At 37.7% G+C, this 18,748-nt stretch overlaps 3 protein-coding genes across 4 annotated transcripts; 2 read left to right on the top strand and 1 right to left on the bottom strand.

Moving 5' to 3' along the window:
* Positions 1-1,654: 1,654 nt before the first annotated feature.
* LOC116302596 (calponin-1) lies at positions 1,655-6,930 on the top strand. Its single transcript, XM_031711929.2, has 6 exons — positions 1,655-1,932; positions 4,421-4,575; positions 5,053-5,122; positions 5,514-5,627; positions 5,891-5,923; positions 6,429-6,930. Exons 1-6 carry the CDS (start codon positions 1,861-1,863, stop codon positions 6,531-6,533), a joined length of 549 nt encoding a protein of 182 aa, XP_031567789.1. The 5' UTR covers positions 1,655-1,860; the 3' UTR covers positions 6,534-6,930.
* A 1,071-nt stretch (positions 6,931-8,001) lies between these two features.
* On the top strand, positions 8,002-18,533 carry LOC116302598 (myophilin). 2 transcript variants are annotated; one of them, XM_031711931.2, is made up of 6 exons: positions 8,002-8,131; positions 16,607-16,755; positions 17,152-17,215; positions 17,427-17,534; positions 17,942-17,974; positions 18,058-18,533. In XM_031711931.2, the coding sequence occupies exons 1-6, from the start codon at positions 8,081-8,083 to the stop codon at positions 18,166-18,168; spliced, it is 516 nt and encodes a 171-aa protein (XP_031567791.1). In that variant the 5' UTR covers positions 8,002-8,080; the 3' UTR covers positions 18,169-18,533. The 2 variants fall into 2 exon arrangements, with proteins under 2 accessions (XP_031567791.1, XP_031567790.1); XM_031711930.2 differs by lacking the exon at positions 8,002-8,131 and adding an exon at positions 10,510-10,688.
* LOC148906522 (uncharacterized) lies at positions 12,976-13,589 on the bottom strand. Its single transcript, XM_089037431.1, has one exon. The coding sequence runs from the start codon at positions 13,418-13,420 to the stop codon at positions 12,998-13,000; it is 423 nt and encodes a 140-aa protein (XP_088893557.1). The 5' UTR covers positions 13,421-13,589; the 3' UTR covers positions 12,976-12,997.
* Positions 18,534-18,748: the final 215 nt, after the last annotated feature.

Below are 18,748 nucleotides of genomic sequence, written 5' to 3'. Positions count from 1 at the left end.
GAAAATAATTGGAAAAACATTGGTAATAATTGGATAAAAAACATTCTGAGGACTGCCAAAATTTGCCCAGTTTAATTCTTTAGCAATCAGATAGTTTTTTGAATCGTGCATACTAAGGGATTTGTTTGGACTACGTCGATTTGACTTCATGATTACTGGATTTTGTATCAAAAATATTTTTGTTGAATTTTTAGCTTTTGAATGGGTATAACTATTCTTAATGCTTAGTTAAAACATACCCAACCTTTAGAATTTGATTTATGCCTCTAAATACTGAATTTTGAGAGGTTTTTTGTTTTTGGAAAATCTGGAACTGTGCATAGCTGGACTGGACTGGACGTCGGTTAAGTGGATCGTCGGATCGAAAAACGTTTTTTACGCCGAATAAATAGCTTTCCTACATTGATTTTTATTCTGATATTAATAAATAGTAATTTTATGCTAAAATGTTACAAAAAAGTGAGATGTTTTTGATAAGTGATATTGGATCTGACTAAAGGTCAAACAGATTAGTACTTTTGAGACACTTTCATCATGTGACTTTTGAGACCGACAAAGACAATGTTCAAGTTTCAAAGGTTTCGTGGTTTCCACATGTCGCTGAACGGATGCCCATTGACAGTCAAACACGTTCATCCATATTGCGTTGAGTTTTTTGTGTAATTTTGAAAGTTTGCAAAGTATTTTGTATGGAAATATGCACTACAGACACAATGTATCATCTAATTCCAAGAAGCCCATACGGGAAGAAAGGGTGTGACGTTGTTTGCGTTCGGCGAGCGGTTTGATCGACGAATAACACCTTTCTGATCAACAATCTTAAACTTTACTTTAACCTTTTCTTGTTTACATCGATTTACATTGATCAACAATAAAAAAGGGATCACAAATGGGAATCAAAGGGATCATAAAGGATCATAAAGGGTCATAAAGGATCATAAAGGGTTCGACCATTTGCCCGCCAACCTCCCTTCTCTCCGCTCTCGACCATGTGCTTCTATCCCATAATTTCACTCCACAGGTAACCCATTAACAAAGGGGAAAAAATGGATGGATGATAAATGAATAAATGGAAGAGTGAATGAACGAATGAAAAATGAATGAAATCGGAAAGAAAGAATGACTAAATAATACGGAAAAAAACGTTTAAATCCCTCGATCTTATGGTGCCCTTCCCCAACCCAAGCTTCCCATATATAGTCTCATAATGCTAAAACCATTAGTCAGGCCATCTCTCTAATATGATACTTTGATAGCTTCAGTAGCAACGAATAATAGTCACAAGAGTGTGGTGATTAGCGTAAGCTAATGAGCCATGACCGTGGACTACATTCTCAAAATACCATGCCCTTGTACGTACAAAGATGAACCAAAGTTCTGAAACAGTTTCTTTTTGAAGGTCAAACTTGAGGACCTACAGATGCACTCCTCTATTCAGTAATAACTAATGACAAGTATTTCTTAAAAATCTCAATCCCACATCAATAAAATTTCACTGGTTTTTCTTCTCCCAAAATAATCTCAAATGAATTCAATGTGCCTTATCTGTTCAATTCTCCAGATATTTCCCATTAATGACCCTGTCAAATTTCAAGATATGACGCGGACTTTTGAAAAGACTTCTTCAGCAAACTTGCAGAGTTGTATTGTATGTAGATGTGTCTTTGGGCTGGCGTAACGGAGCTTGGTTCCCATAGGTCATCTCGATCTGCTGTCATATCAATCCCCCCTACCGATTATTACAGCTGTTAGTACGATTGGCTGTGAGGTCGTCGAACACACTGAGTAAAACCTCCGAGAGGATTAAGAAGCCCGCACTATTTGCTTGCCTCTTTTTGTCGATTATATAGCTCCAGCACCATGTCGGGAATCAAACGTAAAGGCTCGAACAGGCACAAGGCCTATGGAATGACTGCGGAACTGAATCGCAAGGTAACTGCTCTCTTAAAAACGATTATCTTTGCAAGCATTTAGTTCATCTTAACTGGCATGCAAGTATACCCTTATTTCTAATATTGACCCCAAAAGCTTTCAAATTCCTTTGAGCCACGTTCGAACCATAAAAACCTGAGAAAAAGATCTAATTTTCGAAGTGACAGCTAGTGGGATTCCACAGTTCAATTATGACTCAATTGATATTTTAAAGGTAATACCATTCAACTATTACTTGGAATAATCAATTTACTCCAGCTGACGCCCTTGTCAATACATCCAATTACTCAACAGAAATCCAAAATGTCCAAATATTTTCCCTCGAAAATATCTTGTCAACGACATGTTACACAAGTTACGAATACATAAAAAAATATTCAGAAACTTTCTATAAGTCTTACAATTCTAAGTTGCATAAAATTGGCCCCTCACCGAGAGGTTGTTTAAGCGTGTCTTTCTGGAATTATATAATTAAACAAAAAGCCCAAAAGATTTGTTTAGTTTTTTCTTGTTTTTTTTTTTTTCAAAATCCTCGTAAAATAACCAATTTAGTAAATCTAACTGAAGCTAGGGTCATGACATTCAAGTGAGTATCCTTTAAAGAGTCTGTGCTAAAGGGATATTTTGTTACCAAGCTTTTAGGCTATCAAATACTATAGTCAGTAGAACAGCCTTTATAAGGAAAAGGCCTCTCAAATGAAGATCTAAGCACTATTTAAACGCGCGCCTTAGCTATTTATTGCATTTTTGATTACTCCTTAATTAAGTTCATTTTTTTTCTAGAATTTCGTACGTTTTGGTTTTTTTAATTTCGAGTAATCGATGGAAGTTTTAACATTCTTGGAGTTTAGTATGACAGGGGAGGGGAGGTACGGAAGACAAAATCGAAAACGTTTAGGTTTGTTTAATTTCCAGTATTTGATGTAAGTTCTAACATTCTTGGAGTTTAGGATGACATCGATACGACCATATAATATAACTTTATTATAAATTCCAAACATTTCGAATCCTTCTTCTCAGCTTGATATTTTACTTTTAAAAGTATAAACAAATAGATTAAACTAACCAAGCAGAAAATAATTCAGAGTTATGGAATTTTTAACTTTAGTTGTACTTTATAGTTTACGTTTCTGACCTCGGAAGTTTCTTGTGCGGCCAGAAATAAAACTTATCGTTCTTATGATTACAGGTGTTTTTAATTTGTGTTATGTGGAAAACCACGACTCAAAAATCGAAAACCTTTTTGGAATTCAGAAAACTTGAGGGTTATTAGCAGGGGGCAAAAGAATGATTATCACTCATTGAAAATCAAAACTTAAAAAAATATGTTACGCATTTAAGGATGGTATCTTCTTGTAGAGTGCAAACGATATAACCGTGAAACTTTAGTAATACTAAATAGCACAATTTCATGCAAATTCCATTGTTTTCTATTGTTTAATTAGCACTATTTTGTACTATTTAGTAATTAGTGTTTCACGGATTAATTGTTTGCACTCTAGTCTAGTATGTAACTAAGTAACTAGTCATTTACAAGTAGTTGATATAAATTTCTTTGGGTGTTTATCATGTTATTTTTGTATAAAAGTAAGTTGTGTTTAGGCGTCACACTGGGCTAGCTAAACTTTACTCGATCGTAAGTCAACATTGAATATTTGTGGTAAATATGAAAAAGAAATTCATCATTTTCAACATCATTTTAGACTTCAGCAAAGTTTTAAAATGTAATTGAATAAGAGAATAATTTTTACACTTTAATTAGCTCAATGTTTATAGTAATTAACAAGTCTTTGTTTCCATATTTAATGATTTATTTTAAGTAATAAATACTAGGGCTCCTGGTGAGCGCATTGTTCCACCACAACCCCCGGGGGGAGAGGGGTGATTCGGACAAACCCGAGGAGGGGAGGAGAGAGCCAGGTAGCGATTCACATGAGAGAAACAAAAACAAGTCTCAATATTAACAGGGTGTCCGTATAAAGCGAGTTCATGTGGTTTTAGGAAAAAACTGGATCGATTTGGAAGGCATAGATTGGGGCTGTTTTAGGTGACGAAATAGATACCATCTTGGAAATGTCCCCTTCAACAGTCCAACAATGCACTGCCATTCTTCTACCCAGTTTTTCCCCCCTCGACCTCTGAATGGCTAATAGGCGAATAACATCACTGGAGTATCACTGGCATAAAAACAGATCGGTTGGTAATAGCTGGTGGCGAATTGTCCGGCCGTGATTGTCCGCTAAAGGCCGGTTTAGAAGGTACGATTTTCTCCTACAACGATCGTATACAACACGCTCGCGTCTGTCGTAGGCGAGTTGTAGGCTTGATTTACACGCTACGACTCGAGTTGTAGGATGGCGCGAGCGTGTTGTATACGCTAGTTGTAGGCGAAAATCGTACTTGTCTAAACCGGCCTTAAGAGGGGTTCGAGAGCAGCATCTAAACATGTGATTAATACGTTATCTACCTACTTTGTATCGTATTTCAGATCAGCTCCAAGTATCCCAAGGATCTCGATATGCAGTGCAGGGAATGGGTCGAGATGATGGTGGGAGAGAACATCAACTGGGGGGTTGAGCACGAGTACAGCAAGCCCGGTGATGCTTTAGCTGACGCACTTGACGATGGTGTCCTCCTCTGTAGGTATGGAAAAAAATATTATAATGTTGATGGAAGATCTCAGTCAGGTCTGCGTTTGTATCGCTTCGACTTCTACTGCACGCGCAGCTTATAATGACATTCCTTATACGGATATTTCGTTTGTCAGCGGTTTGTTCACATGGCATTGCATTGCTTTGACCTTTTTCACCTCTTTTACATGACTTTAAAAACAAAAGAATATTTGATTGCGCGCTTAACTGTAGAATATTATTTTTTTAAATTAATAAACAGAGAATCTCTCTCCTGATTCTAACACACAACACCCATGCGTGACAAGGTCATTACTAGTCTCCCCCACAATGTTAACCCACAATTCCATGCGAGGCGAGCTCGTTACTAATCTCTCTCCTGATTTTCATACACAATACCCATGCGTGACAAGCTCACTCGCTCCCCCATGATTTTAACCCACAATTCCATGAGTCGCAAGGTCACTGACATTTCTTTTTTGAATTCAAGAATCGTGAATGAAGTCATCCCAGGAACTATAAAGAAAGTTCACACGGGCGAAAAGATAAACGAATTTCAAGTAAGTACGCAGCACAGATTTTATCTTTATCGAAAGGACTGAAATATAGAACACTGAACACTTCAGGACTCTTGCCTATTTTTGTAACCTGCTTTAACAAATAAATGATGTATGTAAATGAAATATTACAGTCAAAATTCTATTTTGACTAGTCACTTTTTGAAATTGTGGAGTGGCCGCTAATTAAAAAGAGGCTGGTTTTTAATAGAGGCTCATGTAGTGCCTATACATTCACTTCTTTAGGACTTTGACAACTGGCTGCTGAGTAGAGGTTGGTCGCTCAATAGAAGTATAATTTACTGCGAGAAAAAAAAACCTTAACATATTAACACAACAACAAAAGTGGCAGTTGAAGAGGTTCTCCCATATCTTTTTTGTATCTTTTCTTTAGAAACAAGAAAATATCCAGAACTTCCTTGAGGCGTGTACAGATGAACCCTTCAACTGCATTCCTGCTGAGCTCTTCCCAACTGTCTATCTGTTTGAAAGGCAGAACATGGGCCAGGTATTACGTAATATGTTTCTTGGAAAGCGCAGACCAAAAATACCGCAGTCGCTGATTACAGTATATTATTTGCGCATGCGCAATCTTTTTAAAAGCTGTCATTGGTTCGACTGATGGTTAGGTTATTCAGTTTGTTAACCAATCATGCGCAGTAAGAACTTGGCGAAGACCAAAAGGAACCCGGGCTCTGAGATCCTTGGCTTAAGATATTTTAGGGAGCTGATTTTGATTCAAATAATTTTTTTCGTCGAATATTTTTTTAGGTGGTCACAGGAATCCAGGCCTTTGCACGCAGGGTAAGTTTCTGTCTCGTCCAGTTTTTTGTATGACGTCACAGTAAATGTTTACACTTGAAAGAGGGGAACTGGTAACTATTTCATGCTCCTTTGAAGTATGGGTATGAAAATCAAGAGAACACGAAGGACGTGTCGTTCATGGTCTCTTGCGTAAATCTATAGACCCCTTGCATGTGACGTCAAAGCAACTCAATTTGTAGGACAAAACAAAAGAATTTCAATCTCCTGACATTGGAAAATTATCGTTATTTCCTCCAAATTGTTGAGCTGCACTCCGATGATGTATTGGTCTTTCAATCTGAGATCAAACATAGTGCATTGTGGCCTAGCTTGGGTACAAACATCTTTTGTTCATCATATCTTGTATGGTGTTGTTTGTACCCAAGCTAGACCACAATGCACTTCGTACATCGAACTAAGAAAAAGTCTATGCCTAGCAGTTTTCCTATTAGCTATAGAAAAGGAAAAAAGAGATTATAACTATTGAAATATTCGTTCCCATTAGGCCCACCTATACGACAAGACAGTTCCTCTCTTTGGACCCAAGCAAAACGAAAGGAATCCGCGAAATTTCCCCGACTGGGTGAAAAGCTACCGAGGAGATCAGTAATATCGTCAAATAAACGAAGATTTGAACTTACTTTCTTTGACATTTTTTCAATAAAAAATGACGGGTTTTTGTTCACCCGACTATGAAGAACTGTGCTTAAAATAGTCTTAATTTTATTAGAAGAATATCTGCACAGTTGACTGAAGTCAGCTCATATAGAACCTAGCTTGCTCACCAATAATGGCCCCGCAATTCATCATGGTTAATGATTTGTTGATGTACCCATAGTTATAGTTTGCTTAGGATTAAAGGATTAAGTCATTTATTTGGTATAAATTTGTAATGCAGCGATATGAAGTCAAATATGGTAACCTAATATGGTATAAATAAAGTTTTATCATTATGTAACTTTGTTTGGAATAAATTTCGTTTGGAATAAATCTTTAGTTTCATTGGTGTCATTGGTTCTTCTCGCTAGTCTTTAAAAAGTCAAGAGCTATTTTTGAAAATAGCAATAGATGACGTAACAATTAAACGACGTTAGTCATTGACGTCATTGTCCTGTCATGACGTCACATACCAGCAATTATGTCATATCTTAAAAAAATTAATTTCGAGAGCAACAAGTCATAGAAACACTGCAGTCGGCAAAAAACCAACATGGTGGCCGTGACGTCATATTGTTTGTATAAATGTACGTTTAATTCGAAATCCACTAATTTTTATATTGGACTCCCTGGGTCAAAAACGAAAAAGAACCGCCCTGGTTCAAGAACTAAAGAATAAGAGTAAATGGTTTGAACCCAGGCGTTGAAGTTTGTTGTGAAATATGTTCGTCCGGGCGAGTGTAGACTTGAGAAAGACTGTTGTTGGTGGTGATGACTGACGTTTCGACAACCTCAGACCAGAAATCTTCAGAGTCCAGTGAGAAAACGGTTGAGGTGAGAAACTTTTTCTCACTGAACTCTGAAGATGACTCAGTCTGCTCAGGTTGTCGAAACGTCAGTCACCACCAACAACAGTCTTTCTCGAGACTACAGGACGATCCAATTTCACGACGAACCAAAGAATGATATTGAAAATGGTATATAATATCCGTGTGATATCAGTTTACGGCAACTGGTTTTCCCTAAGATTCTCCTATGCAAAAATGCAGTTTTTTTGTCACGATTTTGCCCAGTGCCAGTGTCTTTTCGCCAGTGGCATTTCACATCAGATCAAATTGAATAAAGTTTAGAAGTTATATTTTTTACGGAGTGAGGAAAACTCTCGAAGCACAGGAGAGACTGGAACAAACAACTGGACCTGAACATAATTCAATACATCCAAAGATTCTGAAGATCTAGAAGTTTCGATAGCATCTGCTCGTCTGGGGCTGGCATATCATATCACTATGTGTGCTGAGGTCCATCAAGGTCTAGCGTGCAACAAATTAAATACCTTTACAATAATGTACATAAATGGTAAAAAATACTGATCCACGTTGCCATGGCAATGACCCCAACTGCGCCCTTAAGAACCTTTTTGATGGTAATGCTATAAAGAGAATATTTTTTCGGGGTAGATTGCAATTGTAGCGCAACGAAAGGCAGAATTTGGTAAGGCACATGGCGTTTCGTCCAGCTAAGCACGGCTTTTCGGCAGAAGCCTCTAGTAAGGTGAGTAAAGATGGCTTCTATTCGTTGATGTTCGTGAGGATCTTTTGTAGTATTTGTAGTGATCTGTAAACATCTGGTGTCTACATTTCTATATGGTGGCTTCCTTTCTTGCTAAGCACCCAGGCATATGTTCGTGGAAACTATATGGGTGGGACACTTATTCCTGACAGGGGAGGGGACCGCATGGAGTGCCGCTCATTCCTTTCACGGGAGGGGTGGGGTAAGACTGCACTTTTCTAACAGAGTTACCCAATTCCTCGCTAAGGAAAGGACCATAATGTCTTAGAAAGGTGCTCATTTCACTCCTCCGTTCACTGACCGTTCACTGTCTTCATTTATTTCACCAATGGGGGGGGAGGGGGTGATCTGTTTATCAAAATGTCATTCTCTTGAGAATAAGATTCTTTATTTGAGTGGTATCCATACTCATGTGTCTTCTTCTTCATGTGCAACACCGTAAAACAACATAATGGTATATACATTCAAGAGGGATAACACAGTGGGTTCTGAGGGGGGATGAGAGGTGGAGGTTGCCAAGCTCATTTCCCACCCAAATGTTTTTTGTAAATCCTACACTTCCCAGCGTCCAAAAACTCCAAACGTTTTCTTTAAATGCATAGTTCCCATTTTACCCTTTTAGGGCCCTCAACAAATAGTCTGTAATGGGAAAACATTACACACCCCGAGGTAAAGACGTCTATATCAACCACTACACTCATCACCCTAAGATGATAACTAAGAAATTCCATATATAATTTCTCTAAGTAACTCACTAACAAGGGTTGATTTGTTTAATCAATGTGGCTGACCTTCAACCAAAAGCCTCATAGTTTATACTTCATCATTTTCCTAATTCAAGAGCTTGTCATTCTTAATTAGATAAGATAGGAAGGCTACACCCTGAACTACGTAAAGTCACAATTTTTTCCATTTGGGCCTGTTGCCTTTGGCTGTTTGATTTTGTACCATGGAAGCCTTAGTAATCGAGTAGGATGGATATAAAGTTCTTATAAGCATTCCTTAAGTGTTGTGTTTATGATGTGTTGTTTGGTTTAGTGGTTTGTTGAGTGGTAAACGTAGGTTTGATCGACGTATTTACGAGGATCAAGACACGCTAAGCCTTCAATAAGGTCGAGACCCGAGAGCGGAAGTTTTGCAATTTGGATTGTGGCAGTATGTGGATTCTTATGTTAATTCAGACCACACCTATGGAGGGATAGAGAATACTACAGAAAAGTAGGCAATAATGTCACTTAAAAGATTGACTTTTGTCATTAAATTAATCAGAAAAACTAACGCAGATAGATTTCTGTCATCATTATCAAGAAACTAACAGAAAATTTTTTTATAATGTTACTATTAATAGAATACATCAGACTTTTTCTCGATGGCATTTGTGGCAGTCTTTTCTATTTCCATGTTAGTCGCATTCAACATGATTTAGTGAATCTAGCTTCAAATGCCCACAAATGAAAAGACGAGTACATGAAAGAATAGAATGGACAATGAAAAGTAAAAACGAATGGGAAAGGAAAATGAATAAAACAAAGGAATGAACAATTGAATAAACTGATTATGAATAAATTAACGAATAAACTGAACGAATGCAGAAAATAGAAATATTTAGAAAACATAATGTTCTATAGTAAGCTAAGCTTAATTTCTGCAAAAGAATAATTAGTCTAGGAAGGTGCTTGAAAACTAGGGCAAGATATCACTCGAATTTTCCATTCGCGCTAATTAGAAAAATAAAATAAAAAATTAGCAAAGTCAAAATTCGGAGGACAGGTCAAAGCAATAAATACGGAATGAAATGATAACGATGATGGCGATGATGACATTCTATATATAGCTAACCAAGCCCAAGTAATTTCCAAACTTCAAATCAGTACATTTTCGAGACGATAAATGAAAAAATGTCTTCGACAATTCTCAAAACGTAAAATATTTTTGGAATCTTGGTGGAGCAAAACAATATCAAAAAACATTAACGAGAGAATTTGCGGGAATTCCTTACTGAGCCATGTCAAGCTTCGATTCATTTTACCTGGAAATTGTCTGGCGTTTTCAATTTCTGGTTTAAACATGCTTAAAGTTCTCACGTTTTAGTGCGAAAAGTATTAGTAAAAGCCGAGAAAGAATTTGCGATTAAATTGTCTCGCCATTAGGTCGATTCTTATCAAATCAGTGACCCCCTCGATCTTTCGTCAACTTTTTCTTTTCACTCCACAAACTTCACCATATATCAACCAGACAGTCGAGCACTGCAAGTATTAAGTTTCCTATCGGGTCTCGCATTCTTCAGTAGGGCTTTGCCGATTTTCATTCGAATGCATTCTTGTACATATATAGGCAAATATAAAGGTTAGTTGAGCTACACCCAGTATCTTAGCGTGACGGAGTTTTGCCTTGAAGCCGAGTCGCTCGAAATCCTGTGTCATTACGGGCAGATCTAGTGGAGCTAGCAAACCTCAGCGTTCGTAGAACTTTTTTTCTTAATTCTAAGATGGCAAATCGACCAAAGAAGGCGGGAATTTCTGCGGAGGCAGAGAAAAAGGTACCAAAAAATTTTTTTTCATTCTTTAGTTTTAAAAAAAAGTGCTTAAAATTTAGAAATATTTTGGGATTTCATAAGTTTTTTTTAGATGCAACTTTATATTGCTACAATTGTTTTTTTAAAGATCTATTTGAAATTTATCTGCGCTCGTACGGGCTCTGGATTCGAGTATCGTAGCACAGACTTTGTATCGTAATAAAACAGAGCTGAATAATCGACAATAAAAAAATGTTGTGCTGATTTTTAAAATTTTACAACCTAGTATTTTGACGAGGTTTCAAAGGAGTGACCAAGGTGTGACAGAATATTAGTGAAACAAAAAATTCAAAAATTACCAAAAAATAGACAAAAAAATTCAAATGAATTGCAAAGCTAGATTTTAATACGAGGTAGAATCGAACTTCCACAGTTGCAAATCGCCATAAAAATATTCGTCCAGGTCGCAAATTTTCATAAAAATATTTGGAGTAATTTTTCTTAAAATCATTGATTTTATTTTATCTATAATCATTAATATAGGTCATATAAAGTTGGAAATCAAATTTTCTATTTTATAAATCAGTTTAAAGCATTACCTTCTAGCGACAGAAAACTGAGGAATCGCTCGTGTTTGCCTGCATTCAGATAATGGAGTCTTAAATTTGAACCTCGTGACCTCTATTAGATTATAAGCAGTTTTCGAAAACACGATGCGCATTCTTGAATACATTCTGGGAAAATTAGGATCACTTCGGGTTTTGGAATATTAATGAAGCAGTTTTCGTTCTTCAGTAGGAACACTTGCAGTGTATTTACAAACGGGGCGTAGAGAAAAATAATGCTTCAGTCAACAGCTGCTCGACTATGGATTTTACATGTGTTCTCAGCTCTGATTGAATTTAGAGTATATTGGAAAAAACAATTTAAACCAATGATCTGCCTTAATTTGTAGTACAACGTTAAAATACAATAACATCTAGAACGAGAATAATTTTTCTTTGCAAGGTGAATTTATAGTAAAATTTTCGCATATTGAGCCTGCATTTTTTATGGTCTCCGACAATAACACGAAAGACTGGGGCGAACTGTTCTCTGCCGGATATTGACTAACGCACGCACAGGTCGAAAAACAATTTTCATCGATCATTACTTGATGGATGTTTCACAGCTGAACTCGAGTTATCATCAGATTTGTATTAATTCATCTTTCAAATGTTACCAGTAAATAAAGAAGTGGTACTAAATAGAATGACACGAGGTCTCATGAGGAAATTAAGATCAAAATCAATAGAGAACTTTTACCCTCAACTTTTTAACGATACCTAAAAAGAAATCTTTAGGTTCACAAGTCACGTACAGCAAACGGGGAAAAAAACATGTTTAGAAAGCCTGGTTCACATATGATCGCAGACGATCGCAGACGATCGCAGAGGATCGCTGGCGATCGAGTGCGATTATATGTGAACAGCTCTGCGATCGTCTGCGATCGTCTGAGATCGCGATCGCAGACGATCGCAGGAATAGAATCGGGTTCTATTCCTGCGATCGGTTGCGATCGTTTGCGATCTTTTGCGATTATATGTGAACAGAATTCTGCGATCGTGAGATTGGAAGGTGTCCCACAATGCTCAGTTTTCCATAAAACACGTGTATATTTTTGATTTTCACAAGCGAAAAAGCATTTCTTTTCAGTCTTTTTTCAGATATAACTGGTTTAAAAGTATCGACACACGGTTATATATGGTAATTTACGTTTGTAAGCCATATAGGCAAGTAAACAACTGTCGTTTGGGGGTATATTTTAAGATTGCACGTCCTGTTCTTCATAGTGATGACTCCCCTGATGAAGTATTCACGATCATAAAGTCGAATGTTTCTTTTTTGATTTGCCAGCGATTATTTTCTTAAGTCTATGTTGAATCTGCATCGTACTTTGTTTTACTGCTGAATGATAATTCGCGGACTCAGGTGTCAACAAACCGCCGGCGATCGGCTGCGATCATATGTGAACAGTTCGATTTGAGATCCTCGGTTGAGTGGACTCTGCGATCGAGCGATCGAGAGCGATCGTCTGCGATCATATGTGAACCAGGCTGAAGTTTTGTTCACCGGAAACAGTTGCGCATGCGCACCGGAAGTATTTTGCACCGGAAGTCGATTCCTGTTTAATATTCCAAACACATAGATGACAATATATAATGATTTATGCCTCATAATTTTATTTTAAAAAAAGTAACGTTTGCCACAAATTAATGATAATAATAATAAAACAAGACCGAAACAAGACATTTCGTTGTCATCGCTACACCGATATATATTTTGATTATAATTTAGTAGTTGCACATGACATTAATGAAAGCGTGTTTCTTGGGATCTGCATCAGCGTTGCTGGCAAAGCGTAGATCTCTTCCGTTACGCTTTTCATCTTTTACTTTGAGTAGAAGGCCGAAGTTTGATTTTCTTCCACTTCTCCAGTCACGCACGGCGCGTGTCACGTCAAACTCAACGAATCCTCTTGGGCGGTACGCATAGATGTATGTCGAGCCGGACTGGGAACTGGACTCAGCATCTTGATTGTTCAGGCCGAGGTAGGTCTGGGACCAGCTTTGTCCTATCAGGGGTCTGGAACTAGTGGCTTGTGACTCGGCCCAACGCCTCTTGACCGTGTGGACTTGTATCTTGTGAGAGAGGTATGGGGTTTGGGTGACGGAGTGCCAGCTTGCCTTGTGTGCGTACACAAAGTATACGTACATTTTTGCCCAGCGGATCTTGTTTGCGGGACAGTTCCCGTAGCTGAAGTTTTCAAATTGAATAAGCGAGCGCTTCAGCGGGAACTGTGGGTGACGACCGACCAAAAGATATTTCAAGAAGTTATGGTTGGTTCCTGGTCTCTCCAGCGTGACATCTTGAACAACGTTAAGGCGAACAATGTTTCCATCCCCGCTGTTTGATATGGAAACGCCTTGCGTGACAGAGGAACATAACGCAACTAAAAGCGTGACGGAAAGTACAGTGAAGATAGAAGCGTGCGCAAATGAGAATAGGTCTACACATGGGAAGTAAGACTTAGAATAACGCCGTATTAACAATAATACAGCTAGGGGGAACTATTTTTCTTAACAGTTTCAAAAGAATAATCGTTTGGTCTTCCTTACTTTTAGCTTAACTTGCAGAGTTATGAACTATCCTCTCAAATGAAATAATTTAAAATAAAATGTCTCTCGAATTGTCAACTTTTCTTTTTTTAAACATATTTTTGGAATAGGACTTTTTTCCTCTCTGTCCTAATTCCCCATCCCTAACTACTGGAAGAAATGAAACGTGGTTAACAAAACTTAGGTCAGTAGCGACTACTCGTATCATTTTCATGTGTTTAAGTTAACACAATTCAACTTGGAAATGATTTGTTATTAACATTGTCGGTTTTTCTAATGAAATGAGTTTTAAAATATAAAAAATCAAAAAAGGTATTCCCATTATTTTAACTACTAAGGAAAATAAGCGATACAAAACTTTATGTTTTGTTGGAACTATGGTTTTTATGTTCGATCATTTGTGAAGATCAAGTACTAGTACATACCTTGGGTTTGCTTCTTTTCGTATGCAAAAAATGATTTGCAGCTCCGCAGTCGAAATGATTTCTCTTTGTAGCTCTACAGAAACTTCTCTTTGCAGCTCTGCAGAAAATGATTTAGCATCCTGGCAAAAGAGACTCGTATATATATTCACTCCATATGAAAAATGATCTTGATGTTGACAACTTGTTTATTTACGATCAAGCACGCTTTACCGGAAAAAATAAGTTTATTTGCTAAGAGCTTGAAATTTGAGACCAAGTTCTGGAGCACGTTTTTTGGGGTGTTGGCAATTTATCCTGGTTTTATGACGCAAAACGTTTTTCCGTTTTGTAATCAAAGATGTACAAGACACAAAATTCGTAATCTGTAGAAAATTTGAGGAATTCCGATTAATAGCAAAGCAAAGCTTTTCAAAGAATTATCCTATTTAAAAAAATTATTGTATCTTGTTTTTGTTAAACACTGCTAAATATTCAGCCTAAAATTGCGAGTAATCTAGTGTTCTCGAAATTTAAGTATAATTTTAGATCAAGAAGTTTGCGTGACTTCAGTTATCAAAAGAGCCCAAAAAAATACATTTAGAGGGACGGAAGACCGGCTTAAGACTGCGTGCCAATATTTTTGGAACAGCAACTTGTTCCTCACGTAACCTGGCAACAAGTTTTGATGTCCTTTCTCCGGTGCGGAGGGTGAGGCCAAAATTCAAAAAAATATTTAACTGTATTTTTCTCCGGAAAGCTGTTGAAGAATGAATCAAAAATTATCTACGAGCACTAAATACCTAGAAGTCGATCATCTCGGCACCTATCGTGAACTACGTGACCGGCCTAGTAAACTTGACACGTGTATGACCACTTGGGTCATCATGCGGTCAAACGACAAAAAAATTCCGCATTTTTTCCTAACAAATTTTAGAGAAAAAAGGTATTAGAATGACTGTATTTGTAACTTGTTTCCAAAACCGTTCTTTTCTATGTGGTAACAAAGACTAGCAATGACTTTTGAGGAAAACTTCAGTATCTCGAACGAAACTGTCGCGTTTTGTCGTTCGGTGGGTCGACATGAAGCAGAAAATGTCGTGTTTCTATGCGATAAAAAATGTCTTTTTTAACTGAGTGAATAGGGGTGGAGGGGGAGGGGGGGGGGAGAGGTGGGGTGACCTTTCGTTTTGAAAAGGCATTCAGAGAAATAAGAGTTTAAAGAATTGAAAAACCTGTTTTCTTTTGGCTCATCAAAACATTTGAATGACGTCATCACGATTAGCAATAATACCCCATTCAATTCACACCTAAACGTGTTTAGTTAAACTATGTTTTCATTAGGAAAAAAATTGAGAAACTAGAAACCTACAATATAATGAAACTTTCTAAAATATTATCAGAACAAGACAAAGGATAGTTTACATGCATTATTTCACCAAATATTGTGCAGTGTTCGTAGATAGTTTTCCAATTCTGTTTAGTTAAACCACTTTAAAACATGTTTAAGCCTTGGTGTGAATGGGGTAAAAGAATCGTATTCTCAAGGGTTAAGGCATGGGGGAAATTCATCTTGCAAAAGATTACAGTCTTTACCAAATCAAAGGATACATTCAATTCCAAAAGTCATCGTCAGGTTCAAAACATATATAATTTAGAAGTTGAGACCAAAATGGTACTAGGGAAGTATGTTCATTAGATGTATATGGCTATAGAACTCGTGGAATGTTCATAAATTTTTGCACTGACAGAAATCATGAGGGATTTAAACACATGTTTGATAAGGCTGCGTTCATAATGTATGGCAGAGGGTGGGGGGGGGGGGGGGGGGGGCAGGTGAAATTGAGGGGGATCGAGAAAATGTTGGTAGGAAAAAGTGGGGGATGGGGAAATTTTTATCAGAAAAATGGGGGGGAGAGATGCACAATTGTTGGAAGAAGCTACAAGCCTTGCTTAGGGGGATCGTATGTTTTTGCATGACTTTAAGGGGGGTGTCAAGAATTATTCTGGACATTTCAAATTTTCACCTGCCCCTCCCCCCCCCCCCCTGCCAAACATTATGTACGCAGCCTAACGACTGGGTATGTCAAGTCTTATATCAAATGAAACATCTCGGAGATTAAGTTTATCATTCCCCATAATACCTTTCGTTTTCAGCTTCTATGTCCTATGCAGTGTTGTATGTTTTTTTGAACCCGACAATGACTTTGTAATTGAGTGCATATCGACGACAAAGCGACAATGCGACAATGCAAAGAATCAATTTGGGTGGCCCTGGTTTGTTTATTGTAAAATATTTATTCATCCGCTTTGAATAAATGTTTTTAATAAAAAAACCTATTTCATTCATTCATTCATTTATATATTGATATTTTTAAAATAGATTGCTGCTAAGTACCCCAAAGAGCTTGAAGATGGCGCGAAAACCTGGGTCGAGGCGGTCTACGGTCAGAAAGTAGCCTGGGGCGAGGAAGACGCCAGACCAGGAGACGCTTTTGCTAAGCCTCTGCAGGACGGGATAATCCTCTGCAAGTAAGATTTAATTTACAGGCCGCCGTTTCTCAATCTCGTACCCAGAGCCTGCGTTTCTTCTGGCCTGCGGGCGTTTTGGCGCATGCGCAATTTTCGGAAAGTTAGATATAACCGATCAAAATAATCAAAGTCAAAATCAAAGTCAAAATCAAAGTCAAAATCAAAGTCAAAATCATAGTATAAATTGAAAATCGGGGAAAAAATATTTTTAATTTTTGGCAAGTCTTTGAACGCGTGCGCCGTCAGTACCGGAAGTCCAAGAAATCCTGGTCTCAAAAAATAGATGCCAGAGCCCTCGTTCTTTGCCGCAGGCTCTCGGTACGAGATTGGCCGTTTATCTAAAGGATGCGCATGTGCGCGGTCAAGTCCTCTAACATTTCATACGATTATTCACAGGATTGTGAACTCGTTCAAACCTGGAGCAGTGAAGAAAATTCACGAGAGCCCAAAATCTTTCCAGGTAGTGCAATATTTCGTTGTTAAACTCCTTTTTCTTATTAGTATTAGTTCATTAAATATCAAAGGAATTTTCGAAGTATCGTTGATGTCTGTAATTATTTTTTCTTTCTGATATGAGTCCGCGATAAAAGAATTCAACAGTGTGCGGTTGCTGTCTCAATCCCTTGAATATTTTTTTTCTTTTTTAACCTTATTTTCTTTTTTTTATCCAGATGCAAGAAAATATCTCTAATTTCCTGTCAGCTTGTGAACAATTTGGAGTGGATAGGATACACATCTTCCAGACCGTGGACTTGTACGAGAGGCAGAACGTTGGTCAGGTAAGAAAATCGACTCGATCAGTTCCCGCCAAAATTTAGAGCAAGACTGGTTATAACCATTGCACCAATGGAATAGAGCTTTTGCACCATCACGTGCCGTGCTCTATTCTTGGGGAGCATGTTATATTACGTCATGGCCGCAATGTTGGTTGACGCTAAAAAAATATTCCTCATTACCTTTCTTTTAGTAGATAAATTAAGATGGCGGCTGTTTCATTGTTATTTATATCTCGAGGGATTTTTAGTTGCACCCCAAGAATTGTAGGAGTGTAGCAAATATGGTGCAGTCTTTTTAAGCTTTGTTCCCTTAATTCCACGCAGAACGAGTTGGTCTCGGATTGGAAAATGAATGGGAAAATCGTTTTTTCTTGTTTCTCGCGTCTTATTTTCTCTGCTTTTTCTTCAAGGTCATAACATGTCTGCAGGCTCTCTCTCGAGTGGTAAGTAAGGGATTTTGCATTTAGAAAAATAAATCGTGGAAAACAAGAGCACAGTAACAACTATTGTCCCATTTTTCTCGTAGGCTAACAAAAAGGACCCAAATGTCCCTCTGTTTGGACCCAAGCAAGTTGACGAAAATCCAAGACAGTTCACTGAAGAGCAGTTGAAGGAAGCTGCCAAGAAAGCCCACTAAACAAGCCACACACTGATCTAATATCTACCCACCAATCTCCCCCCCCCCCCCCCCTGCTTAATGCTCGAAATGGATTGTGGTTAATCACGTGAACAAAATATTTTACGAACAAATTTTACGAACTTCATGACTAAAATTTTTATCAAGTAAAAATATTATGTTTTAGTTGAATAATGTTCTGTTTGCATAAGTGTTTTTCACATGATTGGCTGCAGCTCATTTACAACATTTAATTCGCTTTCTCATGCAAAAAACTGTGGGTAATCTTAGTTTTTTCCCGTGGCATAGCTGTCAATCAACGTTAGACATAAGTCTAAAAGCAAACCCGGAAACATAAAAAAGAAAATAAAAAGTTCTCTTAGCCAGCTTTCCAGCTTGAAATATTTTACCATTTCTGGTGTGGAGGGAAATCATTTAAAAAATGCCCACTCCACTCGCTATTCAAAAAGCTCTTTAAAACATGGGTTTCTCCACCCACCCTACCTCCCTCTATCCGGCGGGACCCAATAAAACCATTATTTTCCCTTCTTGATAACTTGGTGGTCTAGAATATGTTTATTTTCCTCCAAATATTTACTCA

Source organism: Actinia tenebrosa, unplaced genomic scaffold (assembly GCF_029948245.1).
Source record: "Actinia tenebrosa isolate PJP-AT-01 unplaced genomic scaffold, QUT_ActTen_1.0 PGA_scaffold5__44_contigs__length_20552954, whole genome shotgun sequence".
NCBI lineage: Eukaryota > Metazoa > Cnidaria > Anthozoa > Actiniaria > Actiniidae > Actinia > Actinia tenebrosa.
This window is presented reverse-complemented; position numbering and strand designations above follow the sequence as displayed.

Excerpts from the sequence above, each read along its gene's own strand:
- LOC116302596 (XM_031711929.2), top strand. The coding sequence starts at position 1,861 with ATGTCGGGAATCAAACGTAAAGGCTCGAACAGGCACAAGGCCTATGGA. Across the intron at positions 1,933-4,420 it reads CTGCGGAACTGAATCGCAAG|ATCAGCTCCAAGTATCCCAA; the intron begins GTAACTGCTCTC and ends ATCGTATTTCAG. Across the intron at positions 5,924-6,428 it reads TCCAGGCCTTTGCACGCAGG|GCCCACCTATACGACAAGAC; the intron begins GTAAGTTTCTGT and ends CGTTCCCATTAG.
- LOC116302598 (XM_031711931.2), top strand. The coding sequence starts at position 8,081 with ATGGCGTTTCGTCCAGCTAAGCACGGCTTTTCGGCAGAAGCCTCTAGT. Across the intron at positions 8,132-16,606 it reads CGGCAGAAGCCTCTAGTAAG|ATTGCTGCTAAGTACCCCAA; the intron begins GTGAGTAAAGAT and ends TTTTTAAAATAG. Across the intron at positions 17,535-17,941 it reads AGAGGCAGAACGTTGGTCAG|GTCATAACATGTCTGCAGGC; the intron begins GTAAGAAAATCG and ends TTTTTCTTCAAG.
- LOC148906522 (XM_089037431.1), bottom strand. The coding sequence starts at position 13,420 with ATGTACGTATACTTTGTGTACGCACACAAGGCAAGCTGGCACTCCGTC.